The 18,494-nt window shown below is 25.4% G+C and overlaps 1 protein-coding gene across 3 annotated transcripts in view; it reads left to right on the top strand.

Annotated features, from left to right (window-relative positions):
* Window positions 1-18,494, top strand: part of LOC129619237 (neuroglobin-like) — a 67,594-nt gene that overhangs the window by 30,083 nt on the left and 19,017 nt on the right. Inside the window, exons 1-3 of one of the 3 annotated variants that reach the window (XM_055534382.1) lie at window positions 2,611-2,734; window positions 2,804-3,060; window positions 10,313-10,990. In XM_055534382.1, the coding sequence (XP_055390357.1) occupies window positions 10,791-10,990 (200 nt within the window). In that variant the 5' untranslated portion in view covers window positions 2,611-2,734; window positions 2,804-3,060; window positions 10,313-10,790. The other 2 variants (XM_055534383.1, XM_055534384.1) reach the window with 2 other exon arrangements.

Raw genomic sequence — 18,494 nt, 5'->3', positions numbered from 1 at the left:
TAACATTCAACTATGCTAAAAGAGGGCAGTTGGTAAATTTTGAAAATTTTGAAAAATGTTTGTGGTTTCGTTAAAATACACATTCAGAGTAATTATGGTATTTTTGGAACTTTGAGGGGCATAACTTTTAGAAGAGGGAATGTACATAGGTAAACATTTTTTTCTACAGAAATAAGTTGTTACTAAACATCTATTTGTGTATGAAAGAAAGTCTTCTTATTTCAAAGGGTATAGAAGTTTTGTAGACATACACAGGGACAGAGGAACTAACGGACAGGATAAAACTAATAAACACTTATTTTCCAATTTCGTTTCTGAAAAGTGTTAAAAAGAAAAACAAGAATTACGAGAACAAAAAATATAATTAATTAATTTATATTCAAAATGCGAAACTTTCAATTTTCAAATAAATTTGTTTAAAAGAGAACAGAAAAACCATTGACAGTGTATGAATTATAAAAATAAAACAATAAGAATGTGAGATTTAAAAACAAATCATGGTGAACTGCATACGTTTTGTTGTCTAAAGTTTATGTAGATATTATTATTTAGTGTTGCCGTATTGAAAATGTATATATTATTAATTTGAAAGAATATGAAAGGAAGTGGTTCTTAATTTAAATTGGGTATTTGTTGGAAATACAAGTTTGAAAAAATGAGATGGATAATTAGATTATGTGAAATTGTCTACCATTATTTAAATTTAAAAATTAGCTAAGATTAAAAATTTTAGTGAGTACCTTAAGGTTCAAAATTTGCTAACATATTTGTCAATAACGTAATATTCTAAATGTGAAAAAAAGATAGTAAAATACTATTTGTTTTGAATTGAATGATTTTAAAAAAGGGATGTAGGTACATGTGAATGTACTCAATTATTGCTAATAATATATGTATGTACATAACTGTTACAAAATATAAGCTATTCAAATCGAAATACGATATTAAATTCCATTTGATTCGTGTTTGTGATCTATAATTCCACAAATCAATAAAAAAAAGGAAAAATAAAAGAATAATAAAGAAGAATAAGATAATGAATGAATGACTTTTTATAATATGTGAGCATTTGTATACAATGATCTCTTCTTTACGCTTCATCTTTATACGTGGTGAATATAAAAATTAATCAACAATAATATTTTCAATGAGACCAACATTAGCTTACATTTTCTTAAGTTTTGTCTGTCTGTATTTTTATTTACTTATTTAACTGTATCATATTTAATGTGAAAAATTAGTGAAATTTGTAAAAATTATAAGATTATTCCGTAAAAAAGTTTTCAAGAAATTATATCGTATTTTCATTAAACTCGAAAGCAGCTGATTTTAAATTTTGAAAGCTGTCATCTGACATAGTTTTTAGTGAACAATTTGCAACAAAAAATGAAAAATGTTGAAAATTATATTGATCAATATTGCCCAAAATATAATTGTACTTTTCATAATTAACAATTTTCTAAATCTTACATATTTATTTTGAAATTTTACTAAAAATATAAAATTAAAATAAAAGAATTTTGTTTACAAACTTTTCAATGCTGAAGCAAAATCTATATAATATACTTTTCACATGTATACATAATATGCATGCATGTTCATATATTATTAAAGAGAGAACTATAATTTCTTATGTATGTCTTCGGTTTCTATATATTCTCATTGAAATTATCGTTATCGATAGCGATCATTATTTCTAAATAAAACGGAGCATTATTTTTGAATGAAAATTAATAAATAAATAAACAAATTATAATTTAACCAAATAAACAAAATTTTCTTCAACTCAATTAATATATTATAATATGTATATATATTTATGAATAAAGTAATTTCGCAGTAGACTGTGTTGTGTTCCGAAGAGATTATTTACTTTCCTGCTATGACGTTTGCAATGTTTTAAAATAGAAGTGACCTTGAACGAAAAAGCGTTCGATTTCGATTGAAGGTGATTTAATTTGAAATCATCTTTGAAGTTTTATTTGTAGCATAACGTAATGTGTGGTTTAAGAAATTTTATTAGAATTTTCCAAAAAATTGCGGTAGGATACGTAGGTACGCATATACGCATAAGCAAAGCTAATTGAACACAACGTGATTAATGTGATATGTATTGTCTAAAATTTGTTATATTTTATTATTTGGGTGTAAAATATTTCGATTTTCAAAAATATTAAATTAATTTCAAAAAAGAAAATTGTTTTGTTAAATTTTAAATTCGCGTTTTATATGTGTGAACTAACAATAAGCAGATCAATTTCACATTAGAAAAAGACAAGAAAAAAAAACTGAAAAAAAAATGTACTTGATAGTTGTCAAAATCAAAAATACTGATACGTTGCGTAGAACGCAATACGGGTATGAAAACATTTTAACACAAGCACTATGTGTTACGCTTCCATTTTGGTTGAGCCTTAAAATACTATTCATCATAACTGTAAATTGTACAGCAAAATTATAAAATTTTCAAATTGCTCGTTTAAAATATTGTGAAATTTTTATCGGATATTATAAAACTTTAAAAATTCATTATAAACAATTTAAACGTTGCTGGCCTTCTTTTCATTTACGATATTCTTAATTAAATTTGAATTACTTGTCTAGATTAAGTGCAAAGTTGAACTCCAATTAAAGTTAAAAGACAATTAAAGATTGAATTTTGTTTTTCATTGTTTGCTTTTTAAAGAAATTCGTTTTCCATTCAGTTTTAAAGTCTGCGTGTTCGGTTCGAGAGGTTGGTTTTTATTTTTAGTAAATTTGTTGCTTTTGTGTTGTATTATTAAATTTTTTTATTCATTTTTAGTTAAATGCTTTGGAATATAAGGTTCGGAAAATTATGAAATTATTTGGTGACTAAATTACTTATTTGAAAATGAACACTAAAGAATATTTCGCTTAATATTTTCGGCTAGAAAAGTTTAATGGTACCAAAGAAAACTTTGTGTAAAAAAGTCTGTCTCAATAGTTACATTGGATTATTAAAACGACAAGAAAAGGTTAAAGAATTTCGTGTTAAACCAGCGTCAATTTGAATTATGCAGTGTACCTTTTACATTACAGGTAATTTATAATAAGTATTTGCAAATGTATATTTAACATTAAAATTGATTTACAGTTTGCAAAGTTAAAACTCCGTTTTTTAAGTTAAAAGTGGAAAGTGGCTTTATCTAAGTAAATGAGATTTTGTCCTCAAGAATGAGAAATTCTCAAAGCATTTGTGCCGGTAGAATTTACCCAAGTGTAGCTAAGTACGTTGGTATTTACGCAATCTTTATCTAAGTTGTGTAGATATTCCCCTTGAAAGTGTCTGTTAAAGAAACAGGTAATCAATACGTTATTAATATTTTTCGGAAGAAATTCCTTGATTAATATAAGAAGAAGAAACTTTGTTCGAATAGATAATACAAACAATTTAACTAAACAAAGACTACATACTTATATAAAAAAAGTCCACATTAAAGGCTTTTAATGCTTAATTTTAAAATTTTATTTACAAATTATTAATGCATGTATGTAGATAAAACTGTACGTAGATTCTTTACTTTAAATATGTAGTAGATAAAGCTGTTATTGTATTTATTGTAGATTCATTCAAATTTATCTTGTTTCACACGGTAATTCTGTCTAGTAAGTATTATTTCATGAACTTTTTTTTAAATAATATGATCAAATTATAGACCAAAGTTTAAAATGTCTCCGAGGATAATCTTATTAAGCATATAATAAATGATTGAAATGTTAAAAATTTAAGAATATTAATGACTTAAAAGTCATTTTTTTTCTTTTTATAATAAACAATGAAAATAAAAATAATTCGCGAACAAAGGAAGAATAAATAAATATTTGAAATATTTTCCCTTTCCTAGAATTCCTGCTTTTTATTATAACTTTCTTTTTATATTAAATTTTTAAAGGAATTACAATCAGTAATATAAAGAAGCATTTATAGTACTCATACTTATGCATGTAAAAATTTCAAAATGTTTTCATACATATTTATTTTTTTCTAACTCATGCAAGTACAATAAATCTTATTTTCTCAACGTCATTTAAACTACGTCAGTTTCACAAAAGACTTGAATATTATATTACACAAAATACTTTGTAAATAATAATATAGAAATCATCATATTGATGATATCATGTAGTAAAAATTCTTAAATTAAATCGCATAGTTTTTTCCTTTTTTTTAATCAATTTAAAAATGGAGAGAATAAAAGATAAATATAATAAGGAGTAGAAAAATATCCTTTTTATATCATATTGTACGTATATAGAAGTGTATTATAGAAGCGAAGTTTGTGATGATCTGTGCGTATCTAACTATGCTTATATTCTCAAATTTATTATTTTTCGAAGAAATTCTTTTTGATTTCCGTTTCAGCGTATATTCAGTAATCGGAACTTTCAATTAATTTTCAGTACGCCCAGTCATTTTCATCAATTTTTCCGCTAAATTATTTTTCCATTAATTCTGATCTCATTTTCTTGTAGACTATGTATATAAGATAAACGAAAGAATAGAAAAATTGCTTAAATATTTTTCATATTTAAAGTATTGTTTTAAATTTAGGACGCATAGGATGTTTTAGTAATCTCAGTACCTACCAAAAAATTTACGTATTTTAAATAAATTTAAGTTTTTGCTTGAATTTTTTACTTCTGGCTTTTTGGCCTGATTATTTAAGTTTTATTTAGTAACCTTTTAAATTTTGTCTAATCTGCTCTTAAACCCTTTAAATCTCTTCTTATATGCTTCTTCTGTGCTTTATTTGAAATCATTTGTATAAATGAACTGTTTAGTTGGTTTGAGATCGCTATCGTTTAATCCGCCGTTTTTCGGGACTTTGTTATAGGATTCTTCTTTCTCTTGATGAAAACAATTTTCTGTTTTAAAGGTATCCAAGTTAAATTTCTGTGAGAATTGATTTTAATATTTAACATTACTCAAGAAATAATCCTGAATTTCAATTGAAACTTTCGTAGTATTTTCACTTTTTACTCGTTTTTATCTCTAGCAAATCGCCATACACCTTTTTTTACAGATCTGGATTTACGTGTGCTTGCATTACTCCGGTTTTCTTTCTTTCTTGCATCATTTACTTTAATTCATATGTTTGGTTGCAGTGTCTCTTTCTCTTTATTTATAGCAGATTTCTTTTTCATGAATTCAAACTGCTCATGCACAAGTTTCTAGTTGCTCATAATGCATATTATGTATATAATAAAAGCTATTATGATTTTTTTTGTCTAAAACAATTCAATAATTAATTTAATCAATAAACTTTTATAATTTTAGAAATTTAGTTCAGTGGCGAAACAATGGCGCCTGTCTGCGAGCAGGCGATATATGTGTTTGTTTTTTCATAATTTTAATTGTTCAGTGCGTTATTTATGCTCTGAAAAAATTAATGTTCACTTATGCGATAATTTTCGTAGCCACGCATTCGTCACGCATTTGTCGTTGTGGTATTCAATTTAAAAGAAGGCTCAAAATCATCATTGAAAGGGTCCAATAAAAAAAAAAATCCAAGAACTTTGAAATTAACATTTTTTGCTTCTTAAAACTTATTGTAACACCACTGAATTTGAATATTCCACTTAAAGGAGCATAAAAGGACCACATTAATTAACTGATAAAATTAAAAAGGAAATAGCTATAAAAGAAAACTAAAACTGTTATAATCAATAATTTTATTTTTCCTTAAGTATATCCTTTTCTTATTTATTTTCTTATTTTCTTTTCTTAGCACAGAAAATTTCAGAATTATTGATAAGTTTTTTTCAATTTTATACTTACAATCGTTTATCTTATTAAAGATCTTTTTTTGTATGTAGTAAAACTATTTCGGTAAAATAGTTTAATTGGTTTGTCATAGAATTTCATTGTATATAGAGAGATTTTTTAATATTTCTTATTTCTTTCAAATTTAAAAAGGAAAATTTTCCAAAGAATTTGGACTAAGATGAAAAACAATTTCAGAATTTCCAATTTCTTTTGTAAGGATCAGGATTTCGATTGAATAGTACATAATATTTTTTTTACATAATTTAGGGAAATTTTATGAAAATCATATCCAATGGCAAGATTTCATTTTAGAAAACGAATGACAAATTTAAAAAATAACAAAATTTGGAGAAATAAAATTTTGTTCTTTGAAATTTGATTTATTGTTTATGTATGTAAATATGTATGTATGAATGTTTTTGGCATTAATGAAGAATTTTTTTTTTGACAAAATAAATTTAAATTTTATTCCATAACCTCTGCTAGATTAGTAGAATTACATGGGTTACGAATTTTAATATTTATGTGTGTCTCAATCAAGGACATGCCGTTTTTGTGCATTATTAAATTTGAAATTCCAAAAAAAAGAACAAATTATAGAAGATTTGTGATTTATGCTTTTCTTTTTTTTTTTCAAAAATTTATTATGAAAATAATTTATTTCTCTCTTTTTAGTCTTTAGGCTGATTCATTTATTTTTTATAGAGCAATACAAAGAACAAATTTTTTTGGATCAAATTTTCATTTTGGATCGAATGGATAAAATAGATTAAATAAATTAAGATTTGTGATTTTTTAAAATCTAGTTGCATTGAAAGGTCAATTTGTTGATTCTGCAAATAAAGATTATGATCAAATCAAACAAAAATTTTCAGAGGAAACATTGAAGAATGAATAGATTAAATGAAACAATTTTTTAATTTGTTTTTGACTGAGACAATTTCGATGGAAGAATCCATAGAATACCAAATTTGGAACGATAGGTTATTTACAAATATTAGAAAATCAAATATAAATAAGTTAAACAGCTAATATAAGATGAAGTCTAAATATGATGGGAATAAGACGGAAGTACTTTTAGCTACATCTGACAATACATTTGATAGTGTAAGATGATGCGTTAAGGCTGGGGTCTATTTTTAACAGGAGTCAGAATTTTCATATTGACTTCACAACCTTTTAATGTTGTTGGGAATTTTACAACAAATTTTGCGTTTTGTATGTCAAGTCATTAACTCCTATTGAGATTTTTAAATTTTTAAAAAGATTACTAAAATTTTTGAAAATTAGGGTAAAATCATAAGCGTTAAAATGTTTTGTTTAAAATTTATAATAAACCATTTTTGAATAACGAATGAAATTTAATCGAAAATTTTTGGTTTTAGTATCATAATTTATCCTTGAGATTCAAATAAAAAAGTAGATAGATAAGAGAAGTAAGCAATTTAATGTGAAATTAAGCAAAAATTTGAGGATCCAAAAAAAGTTTATGTACAATGTTTAATTGTACGTTTATATAACAAAACTAGAGTCAAAGTAATTAAGTATTTGTCAAAAAGGCACATTTCACTTAAATGTTTTTTTAAGAGTTTAAGACTGTAGGGTACTTGTAAGAATTTGAGATTGTAGGTATTTGTAAAATTGTTAAATTCTATTAAATACGTAAAATAAATTTTCATAGGCGGAATATTGTTCACAAGTTTTATTTCTCACTAGAAACTTTAGTTCTTGTTCAATTTCGTCAAATTTCTTATTCAATTTTATTAACTTTGAAATAAGCATGTGGAAGGACAGATAAGAAAACTGAAATTATTTTATTTTTTTTCGAATTCTCAAAAATGTTCTTAAAAATTATTTAGTATTTTTCCTCAATAATTTAGAACTGAAAGGAAATTAAATATTGTCAATATCAAATTGTACAAAGAAACAAAAACAAAAAAAAAAACTCAAAAAAGGATAATCTTTTTTCTTCTAGGTCTTCTTAAATATTTAAATGGACGCAATGAATAAAAATCTTGATTTTTACGGTAGAGAGTAAGATTCCGCAAAAATAAAAATAAAACAAAAAAATTTTCAACGCAAAAATTATTTTCGGAAGGAAAATTATCTTTTCTTCTGAGTCGATTTTTAACATTATCAAGACCCATAATGCTCATTTTGGTTTACGGAAAACTGAAATTATTTTATTGAAATTTAAGATTGTAAACGGCTTGATTTAAAAAAAATTGTACAATTAAAAAACAGTCAATATCTGGATGTAAATATTTGTATTCCTTTTAAAGAAATGACAAATTGGACGTCCAGCTACTAAGATCAACTTCTGCTCTAGTTCCGACAAAAAGTGAAGCCAGATTGAGTGTAATACTGCACAGGAATAAAAGCTGCTAACCTGCAAATTTTTGTATTTATTTGCCATTTTGTAGTAATTTTGACATTTTATGTCAAATAATTAATGAAGATAGTACTTTCTGAATCCAAGTGAACGCATCGAAAATAAATTAAATGAAACTGGATGTAATACAACCAAATAGAACACGAAGACCCTCTTTTTTAAATTAAACTATTTGAGATCAACTTTGAGCAAAATTAATCTTTCAAATTTACATATTGATTTCAATAATATTTATTGGAATGCACTAAATCAAAAAGCTTTAATTAATAATTCAAATGATAGAAAAATAATTTATTGCGGTAGGCATTTAAAATATTTTTTATATACATACATACATACATACATACATTCATAAAAAATAATTCGAAAATGTAATGTGGAATTCATAATTTTCAGATCACGTTTGTTGAAATGCGTCATCAGAATTTTTTTATAAATTTTTATTGTATCATTTCGTTTTTTTTTTTTTGGATACTCTTAATTATTATTAAATATTTATTCGGGAAATTATGGAAATGTTTTAAAATCATCGTTTTTCAATTTAAAATGAAAAAAAAAGATTCCCATTACTTTTTTATTACTTTTTGTTTTTTTCTTATTTCATTGAGTTATTTTATGCCTATTTTATTTCAATCTTAATTTTTTTTTGGCGAATTACATTAGGTATACACAAAGTATATGACGATACATGCTGTACCGATACAATATACCCTATTCATATAATTTTAAGTATCCTAGTTTTCATTAATGTAGAAAAAACTGCTGTCAAACTACGGCAGAGTGAGCAAAATGACATTATTGAAAGCAGATGATTAAATTTATTTTTAACTGCACAAATGACAACATTATACGATATAACGTTGATATTGCTGAATATAAAAGTTACTGTCTCAAACACATACTTTTGTAATAAGTGAGTTACCGAAAATTATATATTGTACTTACAGAAATACCGAATTTATGTTTTAGTGGAGACAGGCTATGTATATGTAATATAGAATCTACCATTATAGTACTGTAGATAACGTAATTACAAATTCCATTTTGGTGGTTTCCGCGTATTGCTGGAATAATTTTTATTTTATTTTTAGAAATATTTTTGTAAATTCCGATTAAGATTTATTTTTGTATAAAAAATCAACAAAAATCAAGAGAAAAAAATAATCAAAAAATTTTATTTTGTATTCGATATTTATTGTTTATATTTTTATTGTGTATAAAATCAAAAATTTGAGTAGCAAAAAAAAATTGAAAATTTAAATTAAAAAAATGCTTTTTTGGAGAAAAGAGAATTTTAATTAAAGAAAAACAAAAGAATAAAAATTACCCTGATTATTAAAATTGGCTTTCAGTTTCAAACGAAAATTAAACGCTTATACAACATTGTTCTATTAAAATAATTTCTTTGGTCGGCGGTCTCTTTTTTAATACGCTTATAATTGTGTATATAATTTCGTATTATTTTAATTATATAAGAAATTCAAAATTGTTATTTCGAAAACTTGGTTTAGAATTAAATTAATTAATTTTATTGAAATTATAATGATTATTCGAGATGAAAATTTCTAAATAACATATCATGTAACAGGCGACGGTAAGTCTGTTCTCTAATTTTTTAATCAAGCACTGTAAGATTAGTTAATTTTTTGAGAATTATTGCATAAAATCGATTAAAGGACGCCATCTATGAATTTCAATGAAAGTTTTCATTAATCGATTTTGTACCTTTTTTAACATTGTGCCATATGATAGTTATTTTTAAAACAGTTCAACAGTTACAATATGATAAAATCTTAAAGACATACAGTAGCTTAGCTACCCATCACTATTGAATATTAATCGTGTCGTAAAAGTGACATTATTGAATAATGTGGTTGCTATTATATTATTGAAATTTGAAGAATTTTATAATTTTTCTAAAGTCTAGGATTTTGGATTGTCTGTGCCCAAAGTCAGCGAAACTTACAATAAATTTGTCTATAACTTTTTCAATGTTTTATTTTAAGTAAAGAGAATAAAGTATTTTGTTGTATAATTATTATAGAATTGAATTTTCCTGAAATAAAAAATTTATTTTTTAAATATAATTTTTATATTTAATTAATTGATTAAAATTTTGATTTTCATTTCAGATTTTAATTATGTGTTATTACCAAAAATTTGACAAATAAATCGGAATTGAAGTTGGAGTTATTTTTTTTTTAGTTTTGGTTAAAATATAAAATTGTATATACAAGCTTCTAAATTCAAAATATTGTTTCTAAGATTTATATTGCTAAGATTTAATTTTCAAAATTTATTAAAGTTTTACAATATTTGTTTTAAAAATACACACATAATATACCTATAGTGCTACCATTTTTTAAAAATAAATTTAAAAAAGAATAAAATTATAAATTACAGAATAAAATATTAAATAAATGTCCTCAAAAATAGAAAATTAAAAATAGAAATAGAAAAAAAAATTGAATATTTTAAATATATTTCTGTGTGTGTGTGTAGATGTGTTTCTCATTTTTGGAATATATATTAAAATATTAATAAATACCATAATTAATTTCATAATTTAAAAAAAAAAAAATTGAAAAATTGAAGAGAAAAATATTTAAAATGGGTTGCGAATTAAGTAAAATCGGTTCAAATAATAAAGATGATAAAAATATAGAAGATGAAAAATTAAGTGAACCACCGGCACCAGCAGCACCTGATCCTCGTCTACCATTAACAGCAAAACAAAAATATAATTTATTAGCATCATGGCGTGGTATTAGTAGAGCAACACAATTAACTGGTATCAATATGTTTGTAAAGTGAGTATATTTCTTATTTTTGCTTTAAAAATTTTTATTTGAAATACATACATATATTTATTTAACTTCAATTTAATATTCTATATATGAAAAATACTTGGAATAAATTTATGTTATCGAATTATGGTATTACTTGATTTTAGTACATTTTGATAATAAATATTTGAAATATTTTTACTGATATTGTAATGTAAGGAAACTGTTTATTTTTAGCGAGAAATCATCTGGCGGTCTTGGTCAATTTTTGGTTTAACAAATTTTTATGAGATATTAAATATGTATATTAATTGGAATTGGGAAAACATTTTAAATTGTTCACTGAAAGTGAATTTTTGTCCAGCTGTTTTTATATTTTTGACCCTCTTTAAGAAAGCAATTTGCCAAATTTTATTGAAATTAGATGTACTCATTCTGTCTTGTAATAGAAGAAAAATATAGACTTTTATGAGAAATCAGAGGTTGGAGACTGGAATTTCTGGATTGAAATGCGTGTACACTGCAGCTGTAGTAAAGTTTGCCTTTACATTTTGGACTACATATGTATATCTATAAAAATAATTATAAACATTATTTTGAAAAATATACAAGGCAATTAGATATGTTCACATCATTATTTTGTGCGTATACGGACGTGTTTTGCAAAGTACATATTTGCTTTTTTAAAATAAATATCAGAAAAAAGACGAACGGATTCGAAATGTACACAGGATTCAAGGCAATTGAAAATCTAAAATTGTCCAAGAAGTTGTAAGAAGTAAAAGCTGATAAAAAATAATATTAATGTTTTTTTTTTTTTTATTATTGACTTTATCGTGTAGGAATTGTTTTGAAAGTTAAAACAAAAAATTTATTATTTTCATGTTATCATAAAATAAAAGAATTCTATGTGTAATATAAGTAATGTCTAAGACTCTTAATATAAGTAATGTCTAAGGTACTTAATATTTGAACGTAGGTTTTTAGTAAAAATAATATTTATCAATCGCAAAATTGAATATCAAAAAAGAAAAATGTTCTTTAAATATTAAATTTAATCGTTAAATATGGGATAAATAAAATCAGATATCACAATAATCATAAAAAATATAAGATTTCAAAAATGAAAAATTAAAAGTCATTGTGTATAAAGTAATTCGTGTAGTATTGTAATTAGGTTTTACAAATTTCCGAATTTTTAACATTCTTACACTTTTATTAAGAATTTAATTTATTACTTGACCATATCTTACACGATTTTAATTAAATATAACAGAAGTTATAGACTTAGATTGCCTCAATAATTTTATAAAATTTTTATTAAAATTCATTCAGTAAAAATAAGAATTGCCAACGGCTACATTTAATATCGTATCAAAAATAAATAATAATAATGGCTAAGAAATTATACAACAATTTTTTTTAAAGCTAGGAATATAACCCAAAAATAAACTGTTCATTTAAGGAGCTAAAATCGATAAGAAAAAAAAATAGAATAGAAGTTATTACGAAAAGGATTTAAAAAGGATATCTTATACAAAATTATAATGTAACAGTTTTATTTTCAATGAAATTATTGCATTAACAATAGCTGGGAGTGTTAAATGTAGGTTATACTTTTAACTTAATTTTACGGGATGAAAACCTTTTTTTTTTTTACAAATTCTATTAATTTTTGCTGATTCATTTTTGGTTTATTTTTCATGGTTAACTGTACAATAAAGGGTATAGGATTTTATGTTTTTGGGTGTTTATATTTTGTTAGAAACACGAAAGCGGAAACCACAACAAAAGATAAAAAGAAAGAAACAAAACGCATAAAGGGTAATTTTTTTGGTGTTATTTGCCATTGCTATTAAATGAACTTTCATTTATTGTTTTTCTTTTCTTGTTTTTTACTCAAATCGCTTTAATTTTAAAGCTACAACTCTTTTGTTTTGCAAAAAAAAAATATTCCTTTTTGAAAAATTTTTCTATGGTTCTCTGGTAACCATGCTAGAATTTATATTAGGTTTCATTCTTCAATATTATGGATATTGTTTCGAAGTAAAGAAAAAAGGACATTTTTCCTTATTTAGAAGAAAATGTATAAGATTTGAAATTAGAATGGACAAATACAAAAATAATGATATGAAAAGGAAAAAATAAGAAAAATATAAAATATCCTTTTTAGATAATCTGTTTGTGTCTCTTATTTTTGTTTTTGTTTTCCGTTTTTTTTTTTCTTTTATTTGAACAGAAAAGGAAAGAGACAAAACGTTTTTTTTTGTGAGGAAAATCCAAGGAAATTCAATTTTATATTAAATAAATCAAAAAATACACAATAAACGTTAAAATAATACGAATTGAATGTGCATGTGTTTAATATAGATATTGTTATACGCACCAATATACTTGTATACTGATAATGTAGAGTAAAAAACCTTGAACTTTATAGCTTTAATATAAGGGACACCATCACGATTGTGGTACAAACATTTATTGTGCTAAAATTTTAAATGGAATGAATTTTTTTTTTTTTTTTAAATAAATTCATATACACATATATAATGTAAATATTGTATAGAAATATTACATACTATATAAATGTCTAACTTAAGATAACAGCAGACATATTTTCAAAATTGTGCCAGTGGTCTTAACGTATCAAATTATAAAATTTTTATTCTTCTCGGACTATACATTAAGAACCAGAATTATACACAATTGTATAATCGTGGAGTAAATGTAAGATGGGAAGGTCATCATAAAATAGAGGGGAGAGGGGACGGGAAGCAGCACATTTGTGAAATGGCCATAGGCAAGTCCGCTACACTTTACACTTAGAAGATGTGATAAGGAAAAGTCAGTGAATTCATATGTCATACAATAAAATTAATTAATTAGAAAATACATTAGAAATCTTGTGAAAGGTCACATTTTTTGCTTTTATTATTTCTTATGAAATATTAATATATTTTTGGCCGACAATTGTACAGTCGCTATATACAAAATATTTGCATAAATTGTTAACATTAGTGTAATTTATATCGGTACTTACTTTTGTTTATATAGGTATACATATACGATATTCCAAATAAAAATGAAAAATTATGGTATTTATTCATAAAAATTGAATATAAAAATTAATCACTATACAGATACAGTATGTATTACATACTTATAAACATTTACAAACTAACAAACTATAACAGTATTTTAAGTATAACAATATTATAACTGTACTCTTATGTGTTTTCTCAATTATTTATTATGACCATTTTTTTTATTATAATAGTGTTGTCTATCACTGTGTTATGTAATATTGTGCACGGGTTTATGTTTCAGTATTTTAAAAAATGAGTTTTTGTTAAAGAATTCCATGTTATACACACGTTTATATATTTATGTACGCAAAGCAATAACGGTATATGCAATGTTATAAATCTTTACGTGTTACCATTTAAGATCACGATTTAAAAATTTTGGAAAATTGAAGGAAATTATGTCTAATACTAAAAGAAATAGAATATCTGAATCTAAAATGAAATTTTATTAGAATGTAATCGCAACCTTAATCTTATTAAATCGTTATTATAGAGAAATAAAAGATCAAATCTTTGTACAATAGAAACAAGAAAAGGGAAGGTTTTTTTTTTCGAAATTTTTTTTATTGGTAGGATTTTTTATTGCTTTGATTTTTTAGGTTACAGTTTAGTTTTGAAAAAAATGGTGTTGAAGAGTTTCTATTAATATAGAACGAGGTAGTGTTAATAAAAGAAAGAGAGAAAGAGAGGCTTAAACAATGATTTACGTAATCCTTAAATTTTTGCGAAATTTTGGCTCTTAAAAAAGCTTTAAACTTTTAAATATTAAGTTGTGAGTAAGTTTATTTAGTTTGCATTTTCGGAGATCATAGACAATTGTGATTGAATTCAAATATTTAAGCCAAATCAATTATGTAGAGAAAATAAGTAAACCGAAAAGGTGTAAAATTAATTGTAAATTTCTGAAGCAGTTTAGAAATTCTTTAGTATTTAACCCAAATATTTTCTTTATTTAAAATAACAATAAAATTTTTGTTTGGGATTATTTCTTTGGTTTTACATATTACGCCAGCGTTCTATTTTATGTTTGTATACGTTCTTTGGAATGTATATATATGGATGTTTTTAAGAAAGCTTACACTCGACCTTCAAAATAGATTCGATAAGATAAAAATAATCTTAACCGCTGAACAAAAACTTGCGATAAAACAATTACGAAGTTACCCTATTAGTCCCTTGACCTTGAATGGAAGATTTATTTTAAAAATTAATTTGATAACGATGTTCAAGTGTTAATGTATTATGATTTCCTAAATGTAATAATTTTGTATTATGATAAAAACCGAATATTTACTACACTCCAACCGTTTTATGCAGGAAATACAAATGCGATAGTGATATAAGCTTTATTTACCATATATAATTTTAACGATTATGTGTTAATCAGGTTAGCATTAAAAGCACAAGTACAAATTAACTGTAATATTTTTTTCCATGCACCTTTTCCTTACCTCATTTATAAATTTTAATGAATAGAAAAATATTCTTCCTAGAAATCTCCTTTTTTTTATGAAGAGTCTCGTAGCAACGAATTAAATTTCATATTATACATACACGTTAGCATTATCTCGAGTATTAAAAATTTGAATTCATTTTACCGACGTAAAAGTTTTCACAGGTTTTCAAGAGAATGAAAAAAAGTAATGTTTTGCATAATAGATTTGTTACTTTGTACTTTGTAATTTTTATGAAGTATGGAAGAAGAATCAAGGGTAGGTACTTGAATTCTTTAAACAAAAAATTATTAACAATTTAAATTGTTGTTTATTTCCACTCGTTTTTGTTCTTTAATAGTTCAATTATTAGAAGAATTTTTATTCAAATGTGACCTCTCAGAGATGAATGACAATTTTTAATAGCTTTTTGCAAGTTGTTTCTGAAAATTCGGGAAAAAAACTTTTTATTTTGTCAAAAGTTGTAATAAATATGATTTGTAATACTTTTATTGTGCTTATTATTCGATATAATTGTAAAGTCTTTATTGGTTGATTGAACTAATGAAAATGTTTATGTAAAGCAATAAATTGATGCGTTCAGCTCGTTTAATTTGCTTGTTAGACATGTGTTAAATCAAAGGTGGGTCATGGAAGTCACCACTTCCATTCAATTTTTTTTTTCTTCAAATCCCAACAATTAAAAACAGAACCTATACTTGAAGCCGCAGGCATAAGCTAGTGGTATAGTCTACTAGCATTTTATTCATGTGGAGAAAATAAAAATTATTTTCAATAATTATTGATTTTTAGAAAATTTAGGGAAAGATTTTAAATTTAAAGGGAAATTGTTTGTTAAAGAGAGGAAGGCTTTTGCGAAATGGAAAGAAAAAAATTTTTTTTTTTGCTTCATTTAGAAAAACTCAAACGCAGCCTATATCAAAAACTTTTTATAGAACTTTTATTCTTTCAATAGTTGAGATTTTCTTTTCTATATTAAAAATGTGTGAAAATCTTGAATGTGTGTAAATTATATAAATATGTACATAACGTACACATCGTGTGTTGAGAAATAAAATAAAGTTGTGTTATGACCTTGTAGCGATTTTTTCATAAAATATTCATATGATGCTGAGTTTTTTGTATTAAACAACAAAAAAAAAAACAGAAAATTTATGAGCATTTTAGTTCCTCATGCTCATTTTGGTTCCTAATATTCGGAAAAAGCAGAACATTTTCATTTTTCTTCACTTATCCAATTTCTTTTTCTTCTTTTTTTTCACATAATGGGAGTTTTACATTTTTATTTGTTATATGGGAAAATTTTACCCCAGATGTAGAATTGGAAAACTTTTCATATTTTTGTTTTATTGTTTATTATACATATAATATGTGTGGCTATTTACGAGCGTTTATGAAATGAGCAAAAAAGTTATGATTCAGAAGACAGAAATATTGACGACTATTTAATATTGAACATTATAATAACTTAGGATTTTGATTACAAGACGAAGAGTTTTAGTAAATTAACAATGAGCTACTTCAAGAGGAGAGGAGGGGAGAGGGACAAAGTTTTTAAGTACAGTTAGACTAAAGTTGCTCTTATTCTGAAAACTTTGTAATTTTTTTTTACCGAAATTTTATTATAATTAAATATACTTTTTTTACCGTAAATATTATCTAAATATTACTTTTAGAAATTTTAATTAATTTCTACTGAAAATTTCAGTATGAAGTATTAATTTTTATGCAAATGAAACTTTATATATTTGATAATTGAGGACGCTATACAAATGATTTCAATAAAGCGTTAAATACTTAGGAATTTGAAGGGTTAAGAAACTGCTAAATTTTTGGTTAGAATGCCTTCATTGTAAAAACTGATCAGTTTCTTTCCTTTACGAGGTTCATCACATTACTCCTTATTGACTGCTCTGTGTAAAGCTTGTGCTTAGCTTTGAGAATGATATCAGTGCTTGTCTGAGAATAATATTTTTGGAGTTATTTCGAAAAAACTTTTATGGAAATTCTAAACTTATTTGACGTTAAACTAAAAAAGGCAAAATGAATCCAAGTGAATTTTTCGATCATTAAAGATGATTCCCTATTTTCTGAACGGCTTCTTTATACCTATATTCTGTTGGTAAAATGTTGAGAAATGTTAAAAAAAGATTAAAATAGATGAAATAAAAATATTTTAACGATTTCGTTTCGATTTTGTGAGTCAGTAGGGTAATTTACGTTCAGGTGGATGATAAGAATGTATGAGAGATTTTTTTGAAGTTGATATTTTGAGAGTTGTGTTTAGAAATATTGCAGGGTTTTTCACCATGAGGCATCATGGTTTCGTGTAAGGCTAATCTGAAAGAATATACATTAATTCTGCAAGAATTTTTGAATCACGGGTAATATTAAATTTCGATATTTCAGGCTGAAATATATGCCATAGAGTTGTGTGCTCTGGAATGTATCAGAAGGAACATTAGAAGGAGCAGGATATTTATTATGTAGGACAGTAGGGCTGTTCTTGGGGCCCTCTTGTCTGTTGTAGTGGAATCCAGGCTGCTGAAAGAATGCATTGACACCCTTGGCGTTCTGGCTAGGCACAACAAATTAACCTTGATGTGGAAGCCGGGACACTACGGGCTGGGCGGGAACGAGATAGCTGACGGTCTTACCAGGGAGGGAGCGGCGGCTCCCTTCATTGGGCCGAAGCCATGCTTTGGGGCGCCCAAGACAACGGTCTTGCGTGCCCTCAGTGAATGGGAGGAGCGGGTCAGTTGAACACTGGGATAGCTGCCTTTGCCTGCTGCACTCTAGAAAATTTGTGCCCCCCTGGGACTGGGGGGACAGGGTCTCTGACCATGCTCAGTCGTCCAAATTTGAGGATATTAGTGGGGGTTCTCACTGGACACTGCCTCTCGAGGGTCCACCTGAAAAGGATGGGCAGAGTGGCGGACGAGGTCTGCCGTTTATGCCTGGAGGAGAACGAAACCATGGAGCACTTAC

Source organism: Condylostylus longicornis, unplaced genomic scaffold, assembly GCF_029603195.1.
Source record: "Condylostylus longicornis isolate FDR11 unplaced genomic scaffold, ASM2960319v2 ptg000011l, whole genome shotgun sequence".
Classification (NCBI taxonomy): Eukaryota; Metazoa; Arthropoda; class Insecta; order Diptera; family Dolichopodidae; genus Condylostylus; species Condylostylus longicornis.
The sequence above is the reverse complement of the archived record's forward strand: the minus strand, read 5'-3'. Positions and strand labels throughout refer to the sequence as shown.